Source organism: Rhinolophus ferrumequinum, chromosome 7, assembly GCF_004115265.2.
Source record: "Rhinolophus ferrumequinum isolate MPI-CBG mRhiFer1 chromosome 7, mRhiFer1_v1.p, whole genome shotgun sequence".
NCBI lineage: Eukaryota > Metazoa > Chordata > Mammalia > Chiroptera > Rhinolophidae > Rhinolophus > Rhinolophus ferrumequinum.
The window spans coordinates 42,948,315-42,968,173 of NC_046290.1; the positions used below are offsets into that span (position 1 = coordinate 42,948,315).

The 19,859-nt window shown below is 37.2% G+C and overlaps 1 protein-coding gene across 6 annotated transcripts in view; it reads left to right on the forward strand.

Annotated features, from left to right (window-relative positions):
- MAST4 (microtubule associated serine/threonine kinase family member 4) overlaps window positions 1–19,859 on the forward strand; it is a 390,562-nt gene that overhangs the window by 149,678 nt on the left and 221,025 nt on the right. For 4 of the 6 annotated variants that reach the window (XM_033110320.1, XM_033110323.1, XM_033110321.1 and 1 more), the window contains one exon: window positions 104–139. The exons of the other annotated variants lie outside the window; for them this stretch is intronic. In XM_033110320.1, the coding sequence (XP_032966211.1) occupies window positions 104–139 (36 nt within the window). The remainder of the gene's footprint in view (window positions 1–103; window positions 140–19,859) is intronic. 6 annotated transcript variants of the gene reach the window in all.

The window sequence follows — 19,859 nt, forward strand, 5'->3', positions numbered from 1 at the left end:
CGGTCCCACCTCTTCCTCTGCCCCACAACAAACAGTGCTGCAATAAACATCTTTGTACCTATCTCTTTATGTACTGGTCCTTTTTTTTTTTTTTTTTCTATAGGATAGATTCCCAGAAGTGGAATTGCTTGGTCAAACGGTATGTGTATTTTTTATTTTAATAGATATTGCTAGATTATTTTCCCCAAAGGAATAGCAAATCACATAAGAGTACCTATTTCCTACATTCTCACCATCATTGGATGCCACCTCTCCGTTTGGTTCTTGCCAATCTTTTTATCTATGATCATTACTTTTCTTCACTCCTACTGATACTGAGTATATTTTCACATGTTTATTGTTCATTGAATTTCTCTTTTCTTCATTTTATATTTATTTCCGCAGCCCATTTTCTATTTTGTAGTGTTTTCATTTTATAGTTTCGGGGAGCTATTTTGTTTTAGAAATGTTAGTCCTTTGTTGTATGTGTGCAAATATATCTTTATAATTCTTGTCTCTGTGTATGATGTCATTTGCCAAATGAAAATTGTTTATTATTATTTAATCAAATATATTTTATTTTTTCTTTATTGCTTCTTAGTTATCTGCTTTGCTCAGGCTGGTGTTGTCCATCTCAAGGTCATACAAATATTCTCTTAAATTTTCTTACTCCACTTTTAAATTTTATAAATGATATGAGATAGGAGTCTTTCTTTTTTTCTTCCCCTACTGGATAGTTAAGTTACATATATCCTAGTATATAACGAGAAATTTTATTTTTCATGGGACTGAAATGTTAACCCTTGTCATACAAAAAGATGCCATATATATGTGGATAATTTCTGGACTCTCTATTCTCAGCCCTATATGTCTGTTTCTATTTCAACGCCATTCTGTTTTAAATGTAGTGGCTTTATAGTGAGTTGTAACGTCTGGTAAGTTTTCCTTCACTGGTCTTCTTTTCGTACTTTTCATGTTTGTATATAGCCTTTTTTTATGTTTTTCATTTATTTCTGGTTAAATTAAATTTAAAAAACTTAAAGTTGGGCAGTTTCATTGTAAATGTTTTGAATATAAAAGGTAATATAATAATACATGTGATAAATAGAACTAAAAAATTAATATTTCTTAGTTTGGGGAATCTTAAAGACAATTCTTAATTTTAGACTCATATTAATGTGATAGTAACTTATTCGGGTTCACTGACATTCTTAATTGCTTTTTGGAAACTTTAGTTGTTATTTTATTAAGGTAATAAATCTCTTTGTATTTTTCTAAAGGCATTTGAAATATTGGAGCTAAACACTAAAACTGTCTGCAATTAAAAATAATAGTAATATTGTTTTACAAATGAATACATATACAAGTACATATGAGGTCTGTATTTGACTTGTGAAAGCAAAAAAGACATCCCCATGTACTTGGTTATAGAAAAACAAAACAAAACATTAGTTTGTTCTATAGCCAAAAATGAAATGGTGAAATAATAATGTATTGTGATTTTTATTGAATGCTATACTTTAAAAAAAAATACAATTATGTTTTAAAAAAATGAGATTCCTATAAGATTCCTAGTACTTTCAATGGCATTATGATTCAAATAAGTGGATTGGTTTGGCAGTTTTTGCATGTGTATAAATACTAAAGATGGTAATTTGGAAAAGGGGAAAATTAATTATATTAAGACCAAAAAGGACATACTAAATTTAGAGTTAAATTGAAACTTTCTATATTAACTTATAATCCTCATTAAATCAAAACCAAATATAATTTTTCTGCTCTGTTCTAAAGAAGGTAATGAATAGTCACCTACTGACTTCTATTCCATACTCATATGAAACCATCAAATAAGCACTCACTGTACTACAATTTTGGTCTTTAATATTAATATTACTTTCCACTAAAGGGCATCAAGACTTTTTGGCACATAACTGGATTGATTAGGATAGGAAAAATTGGGTGGTTTGGAACCCTTTTTCTTTTGCTAAAGAACAAGCATGCTTTCAAACAGTGTGTGGAGGTTAAGCTATGAAGGACAAATGAACCAAATTGAAAGCACTGGTCAATACTGGAAATTTAAGTGACAGAGGAAATAAGAAGAACAAGTGGAACTTACCAAGAGCCAAAAAACAATCATGTTATATCAAAGGTGACAAATGACATAAACCGTGCTAATAGGCATATCATGTTTTCAAAAAAGCTGTATTTTAATCAACTCAAATTGCGTTTCCTGTACTCAAGTTTCAATCACCATCAAAATTGAAGAATTGATAAATGTAAATAAAAAAAGGTAAAATTACAGTATATTTTAAATGTAATTATGCATTATGTAAATTCTACATTGTTAATCTTAAAGTAAAATTGTTTTAAAAATATATGGAGGCTATTGCAGGAACTTAAAATCACAGTAAAAAACAGTAAATAAGGGTATTATAAGATTAATAACAAAATAATTTTGTTCCTTTTCCTTTATAATACTGTCACATATTTAAGCCTCCACTTTGCTCTAGGGCTGCCCAATCCTAAAGACTCTGGGAAGACAGAATTGCTTAAATAAGGTTTGGGAACCTCTCTGCTTTTGTAAAACAAATAAACACAAACAACCACCGGTGAGCAGGGATTGGAGTGGCTATAGGAGTCCACAGGTAATAAACAGAGTTTTTATTCTTGAAGCCAGAAAAACTGCAGTTTCATCCGTGTACCACCATATTCAAGGAGCCGCTATGATTAGAGCACTTGAAGTGATAAACTGGGAAGATATAAGCACTAGAATAATTAAAAATAACATTTACAGGACTTGAGGAATGAGGAAGGAGATGCCCCAAAATGGCAACATTGGGTAAAAGTAATCATATCTATTGATTTAAATGAATCAATTACGGGTATGTTGAACCCCTCAGCCTTACGTGGGTGTGATGATATTATTGTACTGACCAAAATACAGCGATGTACCTTCAAAAACATTTCTGGTGTAATGTTCCTTAAGGCCAGGGATATCTTTCATGGACCTAATGAGATAAGGTAAACTGGTACCCACTGTAATTCACAGGTATTCTAGATCTAGATCAAATTGAAATAAAACAACCTTATGTGACACTGTACTTCTAAAAGATGAAAATATTTTACCACCAAAAATTAAAACTGAATCAGATCAATGTTTTGATCACATTAATGATCAATTTAAGAGTTGTGCCTGTTGCCTACAAATGGCCAAGGTACAATGTAACCTCACGTAACATTGTCCTAATTTACCACTGTCCCCTTGTTCTTGTTAAAATGTGACCCTTGTTAAATATTCCTTTGTGTGCTTGGCAATATCTGAAAATTGTCTCAGAAGAAAATCTCACCGGTTTCCCATCTTTATTTTGCCTTAATCCACCACTAGAATATGTCCAGCCTCCTACACATAGGAGGTAGAACAAAAAATTGAGACGCGAGATCCAATGTAAGCGTGAGACTTCCGAATTGCTTCACTTTTGAAACAGGTCTGTGTCGGTGGTACAGTGTGGTATCACCGGAGAAGATGTAATTCCTTTAGAGTGAGGACCCACTCTATCCCTGGGCTCGTTGTAGACATTATACATCAGCTGTAATTGTGATTCTTAGCACTCGGTTGTTCTGCGGTCAGGTCTTCTGGCCATTAAGAAATGTGTTGAAACTGCTCCATTTGTTCGGGTGAAGCCACTGAGTCAGAAGTCACTGACCCTTATTTGTTGTGCCTTACAGAGAAATAGCTCCCTGTTTCGGAAAACCTGTTGTGAATTGAAGACATGTACTGCCAGCTACATTTCACTTCCAGGTCAAGTTATTTCAGAGGATGACATTTTTAAATGACACATTAAATTTGGCCCCTTGTTGTTAATCCCCACAATATTTTTATCCATCTAAATGTTTAAATGTCAATCTTCTTGAGTTTTCTGTTGTCATTTCTACTGAAATTCACATTTTAATGAAATTACTGTTTGCAATAAAAAATAGATACATTGGTCCCTTCTCCTAGTATTGGATTTATAAAGGGCCAGCGTACTATCCCTTAGAAAGGGATAGGACTATTGAAATGGATTGAATAGAAACTTCAAAAGTGAACCTGTCAAAGCGATGATAAAAAAAAAGTGAAGCTGTTTTAAATATAATTGCAGTTGTATTCCGTAGTGGAAAAAAAAGTCAAAGCATTTCTCTTGAATGCTATCCTGAGGTGTGGAACATTGTGTGAGAATGGGTAGAATATTCCCGGGAAGGAGCACACCTCAGCATTCTCCAGTTCAGGACAGCACATGTCCCCCTACCTCTGATTTATCTGACCAGGTTTCCATCAGATCTGTTAAGGCCCCTTCGTTTTCATCTTCTTAGATATCCAGCCATGGAGCATAAGATCACATTTGTAGGGACACAGTGACTGAACAAATATTTTCTTTTACATGGTGCTTTCAGAAGAATCCTTTTATCTCTTAGACGGCTAGGCTCCTTGGATGTCTGAACAATGAAGAATCTGAGTGAGCTATTTCTACACCAGAACCCCGGGAGCTTAACAGACTTTGAAGTGGATTGCTCTTCCTTGTGGGGTCACAAAAAGTGGGGTTTTTCATAGTTCTTGCATTGATGTCTACAAAGCCAGCTGGCTTTGTATAATGAGCTCCAATGCAGTATAACTGATTAAAAGAAACACCAGGTAGTTGAAGGCTTTCATACCCAATGTGAACCTGGCCGAAAGAATGGTTCTCTTGGGGTACATTAATTTTGGGGAATCTCACTGTCTCGTCTTCAGGGGTCAGCCAGTGACAATTAAGATAGGTGTTGGCTGCAGGAACCTTCAAAATGAAGGCTGAAAAAAAATGTCTGTAGCCAGCGATTGGAAGAACTGACTTGAAAAGAAATGAAGCTGGTCCGTGAGGGTTGTAGGTGCTTCCTGAGGTTGTTGCTCACACGCTTCAAGTAATCCTCTCATTCTTGGGTTCTTTTTCTTGTGATGCTAGAGCTGCATCCTCCTGAAACCAAAAGTTCCACTGCCTTGCACCTCAGGACAACCCTCAGCCCTCTTCTTTGCAGAGTGTAAAGACTGTATTAAGGAGGCCGAGCACTTGCGTTCTGTGTTGCTCACATGGGAAGTCTCTCTGCCCATGTTTGTAACCTTGAACACTGTAACCTTAAACTACAAACAGTCATATATTTTAAGCTGTTTTGAGGGTGCGGAAGGGGAGACTGATGAAACTTGGCCTTGTAGGTAGAAGGATTCAGAGATGTAACAAATTGTTGTCTGGTTTCATAACCTACCATCCAATTATTGGGAAATGGGGTTTGGAGCAGAAGGAAGAAAAAGCTCATCTTAAGATGAGTTTTAAAAACGTGTCATAAAAGAAGTAGCTGGCCCTGGATTCAGTTGTTTTTCCATCATCAGGAAACACTTGAATCCTGCAGTGTATGCTGTATGATAGGGGTTTAAAAACCAAACCACTGAATTTCATTTTCTCCCTGTTACCCTCTCCTCTTATTGACGCATGAGATTTGGTGCTGCTTTGCTGTCAGAGTAGCCGTGGCGGAGGACCAGGGACCTGTATTCCGTTGAAATAGCTAATTTCAGAAGAGTTTGTACATTTTGACCCCTCTGAACTTCTGTGTGTCCTTTCAAAGAGGGAAGTAATTCAAAGCTGGAGGCATTTCCAAGAATTGTTAGTGGAGAGTAAACTGATATGACCCTATTATTATGGTCTTTTTCTGACTGATAATGTAGAATTTATAGTATCTTAATAAGTAAGGGCTGATTGTCTTTGTAGAAAATAATAATTTAAGTAATAGTTCTATCAATCACACAGGTGATTATTATAGAGGATCTAGAAAACACAGGAAAAAATGCATTCAAAATTACGTCATTATCCCATAAAGAAAAAGTAGCTTAAAAAGCAGAGAATTTAGCTTTCACTTGTGTCTTTGGATGCATTAAATAATTTTTCCTGTAGGTATTTTCAGCATTACACTCTCTTAGCGTTTAAGAAATGGGGTAGCATTTTATTTTACAGTGAAAATTCTTAAATCATAAAGCATTAATCATTTTTTTCCTGGCTATTTCCGTTGTAGAAATATATAGGAGTATAAGGAATAAAAGTTTTTATCCATAATCTCATCTCACAAGCATTTTATTATATTTCTTTTCAGGCTGTTTTCTAAATGCTTGTTACTTGATGGTTATTGATTCTTTGGCATGCACTTCCTTTCCAGCTGGGAGACGCTTTCTGGCACTGACCAGTCGTATATGAGCTGAGTGCCGTGCTGGCCCACAAAATTTGCTGTATCTTTCAACAGAATCAGCCAGGAGAACGAAGTGCTGGGCAGTTTCTCGTGGTCAGGTCTAGTTGTTTAGGGTACTGAGGCATTTCCTTACTTTCAGTCATTTGTTTTATAAAATTTCAAATGGTAATATTTTCCCTACAGCTGTTAGCGGTATTTGCTTAGGTTCAAGGAAGCTTGCACTTTCTCTGTGCAGGAAATCACTCTGAACAACACATTTTAATAGGTTCCAGGAGCAACCAAAAAAGATACTCTATTCACTTAGGGAACAGAACAGATTTTCTTTGTTTTGCTTTAACACTTGGGGCTTTATAAGATTTCCCCAGAAACCAGTACCGCAGCCATTCTTAGCCAAGTTGTGATGTGTAGCATATTTTATTGATCAGGAGGGTTTCCCAGAGTGCCTCAGGATATATCATTAGTGTAACTTTGTGCATGCCGTCCTACTGGAGTGGAGGCTCCCTGGGGTCAGGGAGTTTTGTTCCTGGGGGGTTGTATCCTCCGTGCTTAAAACCATGCCCGGCATGTAACAGTTGGTTGCATAAATAGTTGTAGAATATTCTTTTGTGTGTTTTAAAATCGCATTATCTCCCTTACTGCCTAATACTAACCCATGGACTAACCCATTAGTTAGTTAGTTGATTGAGCAATTATTGCATTCCTACATTATATTGTTCAAACTTTTGGTAAAAACGTGCTATGCTTTAAATGACAGATGTTGAGCTTAGTCCAATTTTATTTTACTTTTTGCATTTACGTCTTTCATGAAAACAGATAGAGTGATGAATTCAGTACTGATTAATGTTTTAACGTTTTTCCAGCCCTTTATATAAAAGAGTGCAATTTAAATTTAATATTATCCTAAATTCTGATTTGCCCATTTTGGCTTTTTGTCAAGGAGAATTTTAAGTATAAGTGACATAGGCTTCCACTTATTAATCTGAATTGAGAAGTGCCAGAAATAGCCATGCAAAGTGTACTTGCCACTAGTCTGGCTTGTGCCACAACCTGTATCACAGCTTTATTGAGGGAAGGCGGCAGGTCACACAGATAAATAAAATAGATATTTATTTCATAGGAGTAAAATTAAGCTTTTGCAGTTTCTACTCCCATGGTGTGAATACATTTATCGGATAATTATGCTTTTGCTAGACGAGGGAAAGGTAGGAAAGAGATAGAAAGGGTTTTTATAAAAAGTTACCAGTGGGAATGTGACCAAGGAGCAGCATTGTTTTAGGTGAGTTGTTTTTCGTCGTAAAAAGAGAAAGGCGTGCATGAGAGCAATAAATGACAAATTCATGTTGGTGGTTACCTCTGGGGGGAAAAGGGAGAACTGAGATCAGGGAAGAGTGCTGGAGCCTCACTAGTGCTCATTTGGTTTATCACGTTGAGTAGTTGATACACAGGTAGGTATTCATTACGTTATTCCTTTCATAGACTTGTTATTGCAAACAGTAAAGGACAGTGGATATGCATGGGAGTGAGATTTCCTCCACTTCACTTTTATCATTAAAAGGTTTAGCTTTCTTCACCAGCTTTTTCAGCCTCTGCCATTTCCAGTGCTTTTCAGACAGATCCTGTGTTGAACAAGCCAGGAGAGGGAAAATAAGGAGAGTTGTTATATGGAAGCAGAAAAACCACATTTAAGAGATACTGACAAATAGAACACCCTTAGATATTTGAACTTGTTGAATCATCAGAGGTGAGTGGTTACAGTGCCTCCCAATACATAATCATTTGCTCCTACTCTTCTTTCACTCAGTTCTGCTTCTACATAAGCTTTTGGCAGCTACGTATCTGCATTTCTATCACGTGCACAGACTTTGAAACATAGGCACCCAATTTAAAAGCATATACCTTCTCATTATCTTGGTCATAGTGATAGATAATCCTTGTTAGATTGGAAGGTCCTGTGGCTTCCTCTCACTCTCACCCCAGCCATCAGTGAATATTCCTGGAACTATGCCTGGAAACTGCATGGCTGGAGCCCCAAGTATGTAAATGATGGTAGCTGGAAATTATGGGCCTTAAGAAGTAACGTGAGGTACACAGAGATATGGACACTTGACAAAAAGGATAAATTGTGCCAGGCCCAGGGAGGTGGGTAAGGATGCTGCAGCACCCCACGTATTAGTTTTCTAGGGCTGCCGTAACAAAGTACCACAACTTGGATGGCTTGAATAACAGAAAGTTCTTATCTCAAAGTTCTGGGGCTAGAAGTCCAAGATCAAGGAATCCGCAGAGTTGGTTCCTCATGAGGACTGTGAGGGAAAGACTGTTCCAGGTCTTTCTCCTAGCTGTTGGTGGTTTGCTGGCACTCTTTGGTGTTTCTGGGCTTGTAGCTGCATCACCTCCATCTCTGCCTTCATTGTCACGTGGCATTTTCCTTGTGTGCATCTGTGTCCAAATTTCACCCTTTCGTAAGGATTAGAGTCCTCCCTAATGACATCCTAACTGGATCATCTCCAAAGACACTATTTCCAAATACGGTCACATTTATAGGTATTGGAGGTTAGGACTTCAACATCTTTTCGGGGTAGACACATACCCCGAATCCATAATGCCCACCCCTGCTTTCTCATCCCCACTGCTCACATCTGGAAGGCAGACTCCACCTGCCAGTAGGCGTTGTCTAGCTTGAGCTTATGGTCTGTCGAATGTCTCCTCATTTTTTCACTAAATTCCTCTGAATGGGCTCCATAGCCTGCTGATAGAGTGTGAAAGGACTTTGGAAAAACACCACGATAAGACAAGTTCCTTGTTAGGGAGATAGCAATTGAAAGTTGCATTTGCCAGAGAACAAAGCCAGGAAGAAATATGAGTTGCTCCTTGCTACTATTTCTTTCTCCCTCCTATCCAGGCTCTTCTGTCCACCTCATTAGAGCAAAGACTAATCTCTTGAAATCCAATCAATTCTACTTTACACGATGGCAAATATACTATTTCTACCACATTACCTGTGAAATAGGCCTTTGTAGATAAACCTGGAAATCTCCCCCACAATTTATAACATTGTTTCTCTGAAAACAGAGTCTGGTGTCACATTTCAGATGCACCTTCAGAGCACAGCTGAGTGTGTTGAAATAAGCTGGGGAAATGGATTTGGGCTGTACTAGAGGGCATGGCAGCTTTCTTCCTCCCCAGTCAGGATGCACGTCAGGATAAGATGCAGAGGGACATTCTGGGCAAGTGTATTCTTCCCTGATAGAAGGCTATCTACTCCCTGGGCAGTAGTGTCTCTTTGCTGAACAAGGCTGGGCCTTCAGGGACCTCACAGATTCCTCTGAGATAGTTTTATGCCCAGAACTAAAACCGGCTGTGACACTGCAGAGACATCCAGCTGTATACCCCATATCCATGACTCTCTCTACTGATAAAAACTCTGATTTTTTTTTTTTTTTTTGGGGAAATAGAATTTTTTATTTTTTATTTTTATTTTTTATTTTATTTATTAATTTATTTTAGATTTTTTTTTATTGGGGAAGGGGAACAGGACTTTATTGGGGAACAGTGTGTACTTCCAGGACTTTTTTCCAAGTCAATTTGTTGTCCTTTTTAATCTTAGTTGTGGAGGGTGCCATTCAGCTTCAAGTTGTTGTCCTTTCAGTCTTAGTTGTGGACGGCGCAGCTCAGCTCCAGGTCCAGTTGCCGTTGCTAGTTGCAGGGGGTGCAGCCCACCATCCCTTGCGGGAGTCGAACCGACAACCTTGTGGTTGAGAGGATGCGCTCCAACCAACTGAGCCATCCGAGAGCCCAGCGGCAGCTCAGCTCAAGGTGCCGTGTTCAATCTTAGTTGCAGGGGGCGCTGCCCACTATCCCTTGTGGGACTCGAGGAATCGAACTGGCAACCTTGTGGTTGAGAGCCCACTGGCCCATGTGGGAATCGAACCGGTAGCCTTTGGAGTTAGGAGCATGGAGCTCTAACCGCCTGAGCCACCAGGCCGGCCCAAACTCTGATTTTTTTTTTTTTTTTTTTTGTCAAGGTGGTAATGTCCTCAACTAAAAGACCACAACTACTAGCCTCCTTCCACATCTAGATATAGTTGTGGTTTACCATTTTGGCCAATGAGAGCGAAGCAGAAATTGCTCAACGGATAGACAGCTGGTGGGGATCCTTTATCTTCTACTTCTTCCTTCCTGTTTGGAATGCATTTGTGTTGGCTGGAGCTCTGGCAGCCATATTAGTCCATGAGGTGAACATGAGGATTGACTACCTACTGAGCATAATAAAACTGAAAGGTCGAAATGGCTTGAGGCTGATTATTTGGTAGCCAACACAGCAGCCCTGAACTTCCTGCTTCTGAACCTCTTTTATATAAGAAAACAATAAGCTGTTTTGTTTAAAGCCATATATTTGAGTTACCAATTATATACAGCTGCAGTCATACCTAATACTAACTGATCTAGAGACCCTCCCCACAGGAACCCTAAACACTGCCCTTTAGAGTATACAGTATATCAGAAAGCAAAGCCTACTCCAAGGAGAATGAAGGAAGGAGATTTATTTTTTTCCCTAAAGTCTAAAGAAAAAGGAGTGTGCTGTGCCTCATGATGTCTTCCCCCAAGACATCTTTTATGTGAAGTGGAAGAGAAGACTCTGAAATGTGTTCCCTTTACTGTTCCCTTATTTATTCAACACTCTATTTCCTAGTAGCTTAGATGGTGTTAGTCATTACCGCTTTCTGCCAGCTAACATTTAGTTTCATTAGCATCACCATCTTGGCAGCACAACACTGTTTTGAGTACTTTCCTTTTTACCGTTGTTTCAGAACGTTGAATAGAAAACAGAGAAAAGAATGTGCTGATATCAGTGATTAGAAGTGTTGCTCTCATAAACCTAATGCAGCTGACACCAGAGGGAAATTATTTGATTTTTCCAAAAAGGATTACTACTTAGCTTCAATCAGACAGTCATTGTACTTAGGCCGGTGATGTGTGTAGTGGATAGTGAATGAAAAGAACATTAAAGGACGCGGACAGATTGGAAGTATATCAGTGAGGGTGTATGAGGAATAATTAGGAATTTTGAATTTTTTTTCTATCCCAAGGAATAAAAACTTCCCCCAAAATGTATATTTGACTCTCTGACATGTTTTCAGGGATGTAGGAAGCAAGAAAGTAGAGAATTGCCTTTATACGTGGATTCACTATCTTTTTAGCAACTGAATCTCTGATATGATAGATTGGGAGAAAGCAAGGGTGAGGGAGCCTGCTTCACAACTGCACAGTGGTGGACCTGTGAGGAAGGAGAAGCAGAGACTTATAAAATTGTAGCAGAACTAAGGTTATATATTTGGTGTTGTGGAGGGGACCCACTTCACACAGCTGTGTAGGCTAAATAAAGGTTATCCAAAAGCTTTCTTGAGCCATCTTGAATTATTCATGTTTTTCTCCATCTCTGGATTCATAGCTGGCCCCTAGAGATGAACATTTTCATAGAGGTCCAGATTTAGAGGAAACATAACTTCTTAGAACTTATTTTATCTGTAACAAGGCGAAGTCATTTTCTAAGTGCCTTATTTAAAGTCACAAGGATGTGAGACCCTAAAAAATATCTGCTGCCTGAGGAACTTATGAGGCAATTAATGCTGTTCACTTACTTTAAGTATATAAAATACCATATTTTCTCACTGAATACGTTTTTCCTTATTCTATTTTTATGTGGTTTCAAAATTTACCAGGGCTTTTAAAGGTCCACTCCTAACCTCAGTTCCTACGTGTTACCCTATTTTCCCCAAGCTATTGAGTTTATCAATTGTATGTTCACCTTTCTCGGTGCTTATAAGGATCTTACTTCTTTATGGTGGAAGAGGAATTTCTGCACTAGTTTTGGATACATGTCTTTTTTCCTTTCCTTTTTTTTTGAGAGGATGGATGTTAGTGGTGAAGTTGGTCAAAAGAGCCCAGTTAAGTGATTTAAACAGTTGTCTTAACACATTCCTGATGAAGTTGTTATAGGTACCACTTGTAGATGAGATTGGGCAAGCCATTACGTTGGGTTTCAGTTATTAATTTCTAGTTGTCAATCTGAAGCAATCTGGAAAGTTGGAGTGTTTTAGTTATCCATACTATCCCTGGCCTCCATCACCAAAAATATTTGGATCATATTAAGGCAACGTTGCTAGCAGGAGGATGTGTGTATATTAAGATACTGTAAAAAGGGGGCAGCGCGCAATTTTTCAAATGTAGATAGGATTCTAATAGTTGCCCACTGAAATTCCAACCAGTATGGGAATACTGACACCTGGTGATCCTGTTGGATGGTATCACCTGTCTTTCAAGTACATGGAAGGAGAGCTGAAGCCATGTTATCTTCAGGACATTAGGGAAACACTATAAAAAGAATTTAGTATCCAGCATTCTCTTTTCAGGGGTAGTGATGAAACAGAGGCTGTTTTCAAACAATAACATAGCTGGTAAGAAATATCATGTACTGACTGCTTTCCGTTAACTATCCCTTCTGAATGGCTCTGCGTAAAATCTTAATCAGTGAAGGCTTTTTGCAGATAAGTCTGTCAAACTTCAATTTGAATTATGTGAGAGGTTTCTGGAGATGAGTAGGTAAGAAGTCTTCATCAGGAAAAGCTCTGTCACCTTTACTGGGAAAGATGCCAAAACCTCCTCGGTTTTATAAGAGATTGGCCTTTTCCCTGGCAATTCTTGGGCATGGAGAGGGGCTGAATCTGAGAAATGAATGCCTTTTTTTACCTCTAGTTTGCTTACCCAAATAGTAATTTCATAAGCTGTCTTTTCCATAGAAGACTTCAGTTTCATTATTTTTTCGTTGGATGGTGTGATTTCAGAAGTGGAGGTAACTGAGAACTCTAGGCCACCCCACAGCTTCTGTGTTTCAGGAAATAACACTTGGTTTTTTTCAGGAAACTAAACAAAAGGAAAAAAGTAGAGAAAAAAGGAGATCAAATAAACTTCTGTTAAAATTGTGCTTCATTGTGAATTAAATTCCCTGTGTGGCTGGTTCTTATTTAAGACCAGGGATGATGAAAACTTAATACAATGGCTGCAGTATAAACTGAATAGGCGGCGAAGGTTTTCTCCATCTTGGGGTTGATAATTAGATGTGCATGGGTCATCAGTTGGTGATACTTCTGTTCCTCTGAGCATGTCTGCAGTCTTTGATATCCGCTTGAGTTATGCAAGTACTTTGCACAGTGTTTATTATGATTTTTCTATTAATGTTTGGCAGAGAGAAATTTGATACTTTCTCTATGATGAACCATGAGATTTAGCAATTAAATCCTTTTATTTATTTAAAGTGTGCACTTGAGTAAATAAATTTCAATAAAACATTGTGTTGGGGTTTTCAAAATATTGCTTAATGGTTCTTTGGCAACCTGTAACCGCAACTCTTCATAATTATTTCTAATCTGATAGTTGTATCCTGTTAAGTTTCACCTAAACAGGAATCATATTTTGAAACTCGTAAACACTGGAAAGACAGAGATCTTTGGCTCTTCAAAGGCTAATATGACTAACCTTTTGCATATCTCAACTTTATTATAATTTATTACCACATTTAAGCATCCATAGATTCTGTCCATATCTCTAATTGAAGTAAACTAGGTACTCATATTTCTGATAACTCCCTCTGCCCTCATTGTACTTATATGCCCCTCTTATATAGAAAATTTTCTGATAAATAAAAATATTTCAGTGATGATGAGATATTTATCTATTTATTTATTTGTTTATTTATTTATTTTTATTAGTTTCAGGTGTACAAAACAATGTAGTAGTCAGACATGTACACCCCTCTCAAAGTGATAACCCCCCTTCCGTACTCTACTACCCCTCTGACATTGCACACAGCCGTTACATTCCCACTGTCTCTATTCCTTATGCTGTACTCCACTTCCTGTGACTATATATAAATATATACATTTATATATATAATTATACTTGATATTCATTGTTATTCAGCTTCAGGTTTACGTGTACACTGCAGTGGTCAGGCTCCTACACCATCCATGAAGTGGTCTCCCTAATGAGATATTTTTATAATTGGACTCCTTACAGGTGACATCATGATATTTGGAATTGTATATACTTGTATTTGAGCAAAATTTCCCAGCCAAATCTATTAATAGCTGTTCCTCATTCTTTTACTGATACAGCAAGTTATTTGCAATTCTTTTGGTCCCCACTTTTTTCTTTCCTTGGTGCATGTTATTGTCTCATTTCCATTTACTAATTAAATAGAATAATTCACTTCTTACAAAGCATTCTTGTTCTCTAAATATTCAGGTGTTCTCATATTCAGAAAGGTGTTCTAAACATTCAGAAAGCTGTGGACAGCTTTCTTGAATCTTTGAAATACCTGAAATAATTACGTGTGTGTGTGTTCTGTAGCTTCCATTTGATTCTCAAAAGCCTCCTTGATGGCCCAAAGTTAAGGACTATTTTGTTTCCCTCAAACAGACCTTTTCTCTCTCCCTAGGTTTTAAGCAACTTGTGCTAAGGCAGTTTGCCTGACACTTGTTCTACATGGACTGCACAGCAGCAGAGGGGTGGGATGTGGAGATGGCTGACTACTTTTAATGGTTCTCACACCAATGTAGTTTGAGACCTTACATATAGAGGTGTTCTCCTGATTGGAATGATGTGCGAACTTTTTAAAAGAGAAATTTTTTTCACACCCATGATGTTGTCTTAAACATAATGATACTTAATTATGTACACAGGAGAAAGTCCAGCATATGCTTGTATTAATGGTTTTATCACTGCAACTAAAACAAATAAATACAACAGAATTGCAAAGAGTAATGCTTAAAATGACCATATCAATTTAATATTACATATTCATGAGGCTACTTTGCTGCAACTAAATTATCCTTAGCAATATGAATATGCCGCTGACTGCTACAGCACCTGCTTGTTTCATTTGTTTATTGAGTTGGCATATTTATCCTAAGGTCTGTTCTCCTCTGATTTTTCTGACAAAAAAGCCTCGAGTAATGAATGGTTCCCTAATGCTCCATGGTATCCTTTGGCGCTCACTTTGAGTCCTATTTAGACCACTGGTCTTTTCTCATTAGCTCTGGACAATTGGCATAGTAATAGTTGGCTAACTTGATCATTAACACAGTGGAAAAACGACGCTGAAATCATGGAGCAGTCTAAAATTAAAGGGTAGTTATTGCGCAGTTCATATTTTTAAGACTATCAATGACATCTCAACAAAAATTTTTTAAACGGTATTAAGTATTCATATTTCCCTAAAAATCATTTTTGGCCTCCAGTTCGAGGAGCACTGGCATAGAACATATGAAGGACAAGAATTGGTGTAATTACTTTTAGTTTATTAATAGATGTGACTTGATTTATAGGTAGACCGATTTAATATTTATTCTTAAAATAGGTGAGCCATGGGTTTAATTAATCCTTGTCTTCATGCTCTTTACTGAAATACTTATGTGTACCTAAGCTTTGTATTTTTTCTGTATTTGGCTTTGGTTGTCTCTTATTCCAAATCTAGCCTTGCTTTTAGCTATCTCACTTACTAAAGGTAAGCTGAGCTGGCAGCACAGGAGGGATCCCACAGGCGGGTGGGAAGAATGTCGACAAACCATGTCGGTGAGTTAAAAGGTGCTGGACCTCTGCCACGAGTAGAAACATGGTGCTGTTTACTTGGTGATTCCATACTTTCTCCAAGGATGTTTCTCCAAAACATCTGTACTGGAAAGCAATAACTACCATAGTTAAGATCAGATGCTTTTTTTTCCAAGAAGGAATACTCTCTTCTAGTCCAGTTCCACCACTTTGGAGCTATGTGACTTTGCCTCTTAAGATGGTAATGATGGAAGGAAGAACATTATGAAGATTTACTGATACGGTGCATCAGAAATGCTCTGCACGGTGCTTGGCATATGCCATGCGCTAATACGTTTGCTGACTCCTTACACATTCTATTGGCCCCATAAGAAAACAATCCAAGGTATATGATTTTTTATTCATTTTATATACAGAGTGAGCAAGTAAAGGCCTGTGAAGAGGCCTCCCCATTTCAAAACTTAGTCATTAGAGCATCATACTATGCAGTGCAATGTTTTTGGCATAGCAGTTGATCTGCTTTTATTATTATTAGCTCTTTTATAAGAAGGATTACTCTCTCCCAGGTGCCTATGGAAGCCCATTATATTGTTACCTTGCAACCTCCTTGTTTCTCACGGAATCTGCCCTTTTCCAAACTAGTTATCCCTTATCCCCTTTAAATTCTCTGAGCCATTTTTCCAGTTCTGTCCTTTCTTCCCTCTCTGTCCTGGGGGACTCCACGGTGAGCTTTGGCAGCTCAGTACTCGGTGTGACGCTCAATCGTGATGCAGCAATAGCCATATTTGCTGCCATTGTTCGAGCTTTGTGCTCCTTATTTGCCAGATGCTTCTCCATAGACATTTTTCTCTGAATCCTTAATTCTGAGGCTAGGTTTTATTATCTTTGTATTATCTCCATTTAACTGATGTGGAAACCAGGGCCCAGAGATGTTTAATAACCGCCCAGGGTCTCACAGCTAGTCACCAGTAACAAGAGAATTCAAACTCAGGTTACATCGCTCCTTTGACTATTCCCTTTATTTCTTGTCATCCTTCTATTCCCATCTTAAAAGAAGGTGTTAATTTAGGATTCAAGTATTTAGGGTGAGTTATATCAATGGGAACTTATTTATAATAGCTTGAATTTAAATCCTGGCCTTACCACTTAATCGCTACATGACCTTGGGTAAATTACGTAATATCTCTAATCCTCATTTCTTTCAACCATACTGTGGACATGGTCGTAATGGCACCTGAATTATGAGTTATTATAAAGATTTGATGAAATCATATTTCTAACAGTTCCTGGCATATATTAGGCATTGTGTAAGTGTGTTAAACAAATACAATGAAATGACTTTATAATGTAAAGTCCCTGAAAAGTCTTTTAATATATATTTTCCCAGCAATGTCTTTTTCTTAGGTGACAATCTTCATCTCTATGCTGCCAGCATTTGCTTTTAGAAGGTTATAAAACTGAAGTGTTTGGGTCCTTGGTAGTATGCTCACGATCATTAACAATATCTTTTTTGCTAAACAGAAATACTTTTATCCATTTCTTACTTTCTCAGTCCTTGGATCTCCTCTCTCCTCCTTAGTACAGTGCTTGGCATAAAATGAAAAATGTGAAAACTATATGTTATTTCTATTTTTCTTTAACATAATCTACCCATTGCTTTCTGTCCCTCTCATCAATCTGCAAATGACAAACTGTAGTACACTTTTCCTCATTGGAGGTGGAAGGACAAGATGCCAGGCTTTTCTATGGGAAACACACAGAAAAACAGTTATGTTATGTTAACACACTGACTATTTGAGCCCCTCCTGTGTGTCAGGCACTGTGCATCTGGATGTGAAAGCATCGGGGACATGCAGTGACTAGGACACAGCACAACGTCTTCCCCGTTTTGTAAGTGCTCTTTCAAATTAGCATAACAAAATGTTTCCCACTAGAGGAGATTGGGGGAACCTCAGTGCACTTTCACTTGTGCTGTATCATTTCTTATACTACTAGACTGTCTTTTCATCGTTGACTCTTCAGTACCTAACAATGTCTGGTGCCCAGTGGCACAAAATAAATGTTTATTGTCTAGATGGATTTGTAATTTATTTTGGTACATAGTAGAACACGATTTTTTTCCCATTTAGCTAACCATTTATTCCCTTCTCCCATTTCTGAGTAATTCTTTCCCCCACTGGTTTGTTAAATCTCATTATATTTAATATATGTCCTTTACTATCACTTTCATTTCTGTGCTCTATATTTTCTTTAACTGGTACTACACTGTTTTTAAGAACTGTAGACATACATTTTGATATTCACTCTCTTTTTCAGGTTTTATTTGATAGGATCATCCGTTAAATTTTTTCATCTATTCATTTTTTTTTTCAGATAAATGTTAGAATCATATTTGAGGTTCTTCCACCATGCCACATTTCCCTAAGTAGAATAATAAAAGTATATATTTCATTTAGAAGGAAGTGCCATCTTATGGTATCTTCCTCCTAGGAACATTTGTTATATTCATTTAATGACACTGGTATTAGTTTATCATTCTAAAGTGTTTTTTTTTCTTATAGATCACATACTTTTTTTTTTTAATTAGTTTCAGGTGTACAAAACAATGTAATAGTTAAACATTTCACCCCTCACAAAGTCCCCCAATTTACTGCCCCTCTGACATTGTATATCTATTATAATACCATTGACTCTATTCCCTATGCTGTACTCTATATCCCATGACCATATATATATATATATATATATAATATATATATATATTATATATATATATATAATATATATAACATATATTAAATTATAGTAGACATACAATATTATTCAGCTTAGGTGTACAGTGCAGTGGTCAGGCATCTACACTGTCCCTGAAGTGATCTCCCTAAATAAGACATGTGCCCATCTGACACCCTACAAAATCTTTACAACATTGTTGATTGTATTCCCCAAACTGTCTTTCATATCCCGTGGCAATATTGTAGCTACCAATTTGAGTTTTCTAATCCCCTCCTTTTCTCCCTCATCCCCACCCCCTCCCATCTAGCAACCATCAGTTTTCCCTCTATATCTCTGAGACTATTTCTGATTACTTTGCTCATTTAGTCAGTTCTTTAGATTCCACATATTAGTGAGAGCATATGGTATTTGTCTTTCTCTGTCTGACTTATTTCACTTAGCATAATGTTCTCTAGGTCCATCCATATCATTGCAAATGGTAAGATTTCATTCTTCTTTATAGCTGAGTAATATTCCATTTTATAAATGTACCACAGTTTCTTAATCCAGTCGTCTACCGATGGGCATTTCAGTTGTTTCCAAGTCTTGGCTATTGTGAATAGCGCTGCAATAAACATAGGGGTGCATAAACTTTTTTGAATTAGCGTTTTGGGTTTCTCTGGATAGATACCTAAGACTGGAATTGCTGGGTCATAAGGTAGCTCCATTTCCAGTTTTTTGAGATGCCCCCATACTGATTTCCATAGTGGCTGCACCAATCTGCAATCCTACCAACAGTGCACAAGGGTTCCCTTTTCTCCACAACCTTGCCAGCACTTATTGTTTGTTGATTTATTGATGATAGTCATTCTGACTTGAGTGAGGTGGTATCTCATTGTGGTTTTTATTGCATTTCTCTAATGATTAGATCACACACTTTTTTCAATTGATATCTTTGAGTATTTCTTTTTATGGAAATAGAGCCTTTTTATAAAATCACATTTGCTTTTTGTCACTGGTAGCAAAAATATTTTTATACATTATTATTTGACCTGTCTATGGTTCTTAACTCTTTTGTTAACTCCAGTAGTTTTTCAATTGATTACATTAAGCTTTCTAGATATAAAATTATATCATGTACTAATAACTATTTTAATTTTATTTTCCAATGTTTTTCCCTGTTTTTAATTGAGCTATTGCGCTAGATCCTATTCTCACATAAGCATTACTTAGTGATCATGGTAGGTAGTTTGTTCCTGGAATGCTTCGTGTGTCTTATTAAGATAAATGTAGACTGTTACTGTGAAATATACTCT